Raw genomic sequence first — 6,212 nt, forward strand, 5'->3', positions numbered from 1 at the left:
TAATATTAATATTTTTAATTTTCTTTTGTACTTCACCATTTTCATCCTTTGAGAAATATAATCTGGGATTCGGGAAAGAATCTAATTTACAATCATCATTGCGGTCTAAAAAAGAAGTGTGCCATAACATTAATTTATTATTATTAATAAAAAATAATCATTATTAATTACGTTATAAATTTTATGAACATCTTACTTACATTGAGGCCAGTTCAACGAAACTCCAATTTTTATTTTTAAATTGTTTATAGCTAAGTTATTTGTAAATTCTTCAATCGTTATTTTTTTTTTCTTCAATTTATTTTGTATTTGTATTAACGATGAAGTAATTTTAACTTCATGTGAAATTTTAGTTTCTTTTGTGACTGTCCGAAATTCTACTTCACTTTCATAAATGCATTTTTTAATTGATTCTGAAAGCAGTAATATCATTAATATTTTCTAACTTATTTTTTTTTTCTTAATAGCCCACAAACTTACGTAAAAATACATGCAACGTTGGGTGAGTGCCAAGCATTCTTCTTTCATTGAGGATAAAACTTTCAGAGTAATGAATCGCATTTTTAACGTTCTCATCAATGAAAGTTTCATGACTAATGAATACTTCACTTTTCTCCACGAATTTACAATATGCTATATAGTCTTCATTAATTTTCGATAACGCTTCTCCTTTTGATATGAGGAGATCAATGCCACTTTTAATCAGTTCTTTTGGTATCAATTTTAGAATTGAGCTCAGGTCAAACACTTCATCTTCATCTTTAGCAGGCAGATTAAGATTATTCCATTTTCGGTTAAGAAACTAAATAAATTTATTATATATTTTGAAAATTATAACATGCTTTTTTAGTACCATCTAATACTTAAATTTTATCAATACTTACTTTAACATAATGGTAAAGAGAGCCTCTAATAACGACGTTTGGAAGAACTCGTCTTATACCATTTATTAATATTGCGTCGTAGTGGCATGTTATGCACTTTAAATTCTTGATTTCAAGATCCGTAATTAGGAATTTGAAAACACTTTCATATACTGCTTCGCTTCTTTCACCACAGAGAACAAATAATGAAGCGATTCCCTGTTTAATATTTTTATAAGATTAAGTTAAACTATTGCTTAGAATTTAATATAGTTAAATTTCAATTAACCTTGTCAAATTTTTTCAGGTGAAATGATAGCAATTGGCTAAATACTGGTATTTGTGGTAGACACTACAAATGAAAATAAGAAATCATTTTATTTAGAAATTCATCATTTATATTATTGAAATATGAACTACTTTGAAAGATCCTTCGATGGTGATGTCTTCCGCATTTTTAAGAATATTGTGGAGGGTGGTCGATCCAAAAAAAAAAGAAATAGATTTCATTTCATCGCATGCTGTCGCAAACCCAAGGTAAATATTTTTATATAAAATATTAATATCAAGCATTTGCATTAATTGTAATGATGTTGCAGGTTCGTAAACTTGATGTTGTTTGATAGTTAAATCAATAATTTTTCTTGCTGCATTCAAGGATATCGGTGAGTTTTTGTAACTAACAATGTTATTATTATTATTTTTATTATTATAATCACTGCATCGATAATTATGCCCAAAGTGGATCTCTACCTATTTTCAACCATAAAAAATCCATTTTTTAAATTTTTATTTTGTTATTTGCTGAGTTACACTTATTAATATTTCTTTTAAAATTCCGAACATTTTCGTTTGATATTTTTTGCCTTTCGATAAAATATTTACAAATTTGTCATCAAATTAAAGAGAATTTAAAAAAAGGTGTAAATGAATATTAATTTTTTAATTTTTATGGTATAAAATAGGTTTAACTCCTCCTCAGCATCATTTCCATACTTAATAATATTTTTAATACAAAAAAAAGTTACAAAGTTACTGTTTCAGTGAAGATACTTTTACCTTTTCAATACTTTCTTAGCAATACTGTTTAAAGGATGTAGGTCTTCTACTGCTCTTCGTTTCAGTTCATTTCTGATTACATCCTGTAATTTTTTTTCTGGTTTTGGGTGGTTGTGATTTTCATTATCTACCTCAATTGATCCGTCATCCAATTCATGTTACTTGCCATCGTCTCCATTAACTAAATACATAATTTTATAATTAAAAAAAAATCAATAAAATATAATTTAGGAATTTTAATTTTGAGTAAAGAAAGTAATTAAAAAAAAAAATTATCTTTACAAAATAAAAAAAATCGAACCAGCTAAATTTACAATAACTTGAAAATTAATTTTAATAATTTAGATACTTACATTGAGGTGCTTCTAACATGTACATGATATTATTAAACATGTCTTCATCGATTGCACTTTCAAGATAATCAATTAACGAAATTTTTCCATCTGCCAGTAACTCCAAACGTTTTGAAATCTTACTATTAATTTTTATTAAAGAATTTTTTTCATAAAATTCAAACTTGAAACCTTTTTCTAATTTTGAATACATATCCAGTGATTCATTGCAAATTCTTTTTAATCGTTCTGTTAAAACATTACCAATATTGTTATCTTTATAAATATTATACTCGATAATCAATTAAAAATTTATCGTCTAGCTCAAACCTTTTTTTTTTTATAAAAATTAGAACTTTAAAAAAGTACAGTACATCAAACAAGGAACTTCTCAATTTGTACCCTTGTAACCCGTGTTTGAGCAAGATTTTGGAGTAAGTATCTTGAGCAAGACCCCTACCCAGACAGCATTCAAGTCGGAATGACTGCTTTACGACGTCTTTTTGAAGGCGTATTCAAGCAGTCTTATAATGACTTCTTAAAGGTGTAATTTTTAAGAACTCTTAATTGAGAGTTCTTGAAGACTCCGTAAATAAGACGTCAGTTTTGTGACGACTAAATGTATTCTTTTTTAAACTTCTTTATGAAGTCAACATTAGGAGCTCCTTAAAGACGTCATGGTAAATTCATACTGAAGTCTTATTTGCGAATTTAGAAAAAATAACTCTTTGAGAACTCTTTTTAAAGACGTCTTACTGAGTTCGCTAGGTGGCTCATTCGACATCTTGAGAACTTCTTAAAGACTTCTTTAAGACGTTGATGAGACGTCCAAATCATAAATAGGAATTCATTCAGAACTCATCAAGACGTCATTTTGCTATCTGGGTAGCTGCTAGTATCTTTTTCTACGTATGTATCTTTCGCAAGATTATGTATCAAGAAACCTATATCAAGATTTGTGTATGACTTGCTCATGTTATCGTACGGAAGAATATGAAAGATATCTTGAACACGGTGCAATGAAAAATGTCTGACGCATTTCTTGCACCAGTTATTTATAGTACGTACTTACGCATGGCTTACTCAAGATCTGCTCAAGGCTCAAGATAAATTTTTAGCTTTGAGCAGATCTTGAGCAATCCATGCACAAGTATTTTCAACTATAGTCTTCCTCCAGAATTGAGTTATAATCTGTCACGAATTTCTTATGTAAGGCTTACACTAGGCTTGCAATTTAAATTTGGTCACAAGTATCTGCAGCAAAACACATACGTAGACATTAGCACTTATCGATTTTGAGAGCAGACTTGCTCAAGAATCGAAAAAGATTGTTATGTGGGTATAATCCACAAAATTAATTGAATAATTACAAAATTATTTACTGTCAAGTTAATATTTCACCGATTTACTTAATTAACGTTCATTTACCTGAAAATTGAAAAATATTAGGTGACAACGATCCCATTTCACTGCCTAAGTGCCGATCGAAATATTCTGAAATGTTGATGGAATCATTTTTGTTTTTATAAAAAGATATTGATTCTGCGTACGGCTGCCATCCCAATCGAAGACTTTCAATAAAATTTCTTAATCTTTCCATGAAGTCTGAATAATTTTCCCTATTATCATTAATTATCTGATTTATTTGGTCAATGGCATTTTTAAATTCAGATGCTGGTAACGTTGGAATCGCAAAACAGTACCGTAGTATTTCATGACTCACATCTGGCAAATTAAAATTTTTCCATTTTCTTCCCAAGATCTGGATACAAAATAAAATTAAAAAATTTTTGAATATGTATATAGTTTAGTTTAAAATATAATAAATTATCAAATAGTGCTCTACAATATGAAGTTTATTTTTTCTAACATACCTTTATGTAGTTAAACCAACATCCTTTCATGTTGACGTCTGTCAAAACTTCTCTTATAGCAGTAACCATCGGCATGTAAAAATCACAGACAATTGTTTTGAGATTTATGTTAATTGTTGGTAATAGTCTAACAATTTCTTGCCAAATTTTTTTATATAAATTTTTACTGATAGAACTCAAAATAATAAATAGACTTGGAATACCCTAGAAATTATTATGAGTAATGTACGTTTGGAGTTAAAAAAAAATGTAATTTAATTCCAACTTTTGAAATAGTTTTTCTGTAAGACAGAGCCAAAAAAAAAAAAAAATCTCATACTCTTCTGAGATAGGGTAGAAGTTTTTGGCCACTTTAGGACCAGTTTTGGACACTCAAAAAATTTAAATACAATAATTTGTAAGAGAGTCAGTAATATAATCAATTTTTAAAATATCTTTAAAGATACTTCTGTCCCACTATTAAAATGAAAATTTTATTTTATACTTTTTCATTATCTAAAATCAAGTATTGAATGTCCAAAAATGTAGCAGTGGCCACAAATGGTACTTCTACCCTCACTAAAAAATTTTTATCTCAAGATTAAATATAAAAAATTCATAGCTTTCTGTTTACTTTTTGTTCTAATCATTTTCAAAAATTGGACAATTTTTGAAAATATTTAAAAAAATTGATTACTAAATTATTTTTTCTTATGTGAAAAATCATAATCTGAGAATGTTCAATGTCACTTAAATGGACCTATAAAAACAATCAATGGTTATTACACAACTTCAAAAATCGAGTAAGAAAAAAAATATATCAAGTGCAAAATGCTTCGCATGAGAAATTTGTGGCAATAGCGTCTTACAAAATATCCAACAATTAATCGAAGGAAAATTCAAGGTAGACTTTGCTGCGAAAAACATACTGAGAGACTCGCCAGTTAAAGAAGAATAATAAATAATATTTCAGAAAAAAAAAAAATATTTGTTAAAAACATCCCTAGTAACACGTGTTTGGGCAAGATTCTGGAGTAAGTATCTGCAGCAAGACACATACGTAGACACTAGCACTTATCGATCTTGAGAACAGACTTGCTCAAGAATGTAAAAAAATTGTTAGATGGGATTTATCACACCTTATATGTAGTATGAAGATAAATTTCACTGGCGATTCCAATTTTCATAAACATTTCTTTTGTTGAAAAAATACATGCTGTAGAGTTGTCTTCAGCGACAACTTGAATTCTTAAAATATCCTTGATCGGAGGATAGTTTGTGATGGTACATTCTAAATCTTTTAGAGATTTTAAAATTGTAGGCTTAGAAATTTTTTTCTTTTTATTCACAAACAATTTTTCCATCTCTTTTCTTTTTTCGTGTTGATAATTATATCTAAATAAGTTAAACAAATATGATTAAGGGAATTCTCCAACAGAGCTCCCCACTTTTTGAAACATTTAATGACCTTGAACTGTCATAACAGTATTAAAATTTTATTAATTAATTTAAAAAAAATAGAAGCATTAATTGAAAAAAGGACAACGCATTTACAATTTTATCGAAATAAAGATTTTTAAAAAAATTACTCACAGTTAAAATCAATAAGGAGCTAAACGAAATTTATTAAATAAATTTTATCCTAAAAAATTTGATATTCCAAAACATAATATTGACATGAAGATTTTACTGAATTTATTTAACAAATTTTTTCTAACTCCTAATTGATATCAACTGTAAATAATTTTTTTTTTTTAAATCTATGTCTCGGCGAAATTGTAACTGCGTTACCCTTTTTTCAATTAATGCTTAAACTTTTTTTAAATTAATTATTAAAATTTTAATACAGTCATTACCATTGAGTCATTAAATATTTTAAAAAAGTGTGTGGGGCGGGGGGGGGGGGGCTATTTGAAAATGGCCTTAATGATTAATGGTAAATTGTTGATTAAGATAATTACTCAAGAATAATTATTTTATAAAAGATAGTACAATTAAACCTTTTTTCTGTGAATGGTGCAGGGTGGTTATGTGCTGTTAAATCACCCTCATATCCACTTGACGTTTTATTCAACATTGCAATGCAATTTGATTTTGATTTATGA

At 27.8% G+C, this 6,212-nt stretch overlaps 2 protein-coding genes across 2 annotated transcripts in view; both read right to left on the reverse strand.

Moving 5' to 3' along the window:
- Positions 1–1,302, reverse strand: part of LOC130678091 (uncharacterized) — a 1,537-nt gene extending 235 nt beyond the window's left edge. The window contains exons 1-5 of the mRNA XM_057485080.1: positions 1,153–1,302; positions 885–1,082; positions 481–802; positions 201–413; positions 37–105 (exon numbers count right to left, since the gene is read on the reverse strand). Coding sequence (XP_057341063.1) covers positions 37–105; positions 201–413; positions 481–517 — 319 coding nt within the window. The 5' untranslated portion in view covers positions 518–802; positions 885–1,082; positions 1,153–1,302. The remainder of the gene's footprint in view (positions 1–36; positions 106–200; positions 414–480; positions 803–884; positions 1,083–1,152) is intronic.
- LOC130678094 (uncharacterized) lies at positions 1,301–4,203 on the reverse strand. Its single transcript, XM_057485083.1, has 5 exons — positions 4,129–4,203; positions 3,683–4,016; positions 2,276–2,503; positions 1,923–2,103; positions 1,301–1,542 (listed from the first exon to the last, which is right to left on the reverse strand). The coding sequence occupies exons 1-4, from the start codon at positions 4,201–4,203 to the stop codon at positions 2,081–2,083; spliced, it is 660 nt and encodes a 219-aa protein (XP_057341066.1). The 3' UTR covers positions 1,301–1,542; positions 1,923–2,080.
- Between the last annotated feature and the right edge of the window lie 2,009 nt (positions 4,204–6,212).

Source organism: Microplitis mediator, unplaced genomic scaffold (genome assembly GCF_029852145.1).
Source record: "Microplitis mediator isolate UGA2020A unplaced genomic scaffold, iyMicMedi2.1 ctg00000130.1, whole genome shotgun sequence".
NCBI classification, from domain to species: Eukaryota; Metazoa; Arthropoda; class Insecta; order Hymenoptera; family Braconidae; genus Microplitis; species Microplitis mediator.

Bases quoted from the DNA above. Each gene is read 5' to 3' on its own strand.
- LOC130678094 (XM_057485083.1), bottom strand. From the start codon at position 4,203: ATGCCGATGGTTACTGCTATAAGAGAAGTTTTGACAGACGTCAACATG. The intron at 4,017-4,128 runs GTATGTTAGAAA...TTTTGTATCCAG, and splicing joins GTTGGTTTAACTACATAAAG to ATCTTGGGAAGAAAATGGAA. The intron at 2,504-3,682 runs GTAAATGAACGT...ATGTTTTAACAG, and splicing joins TAATATTTTTCAATTTTCAG to AACGATTAAAAAGAATTTGC.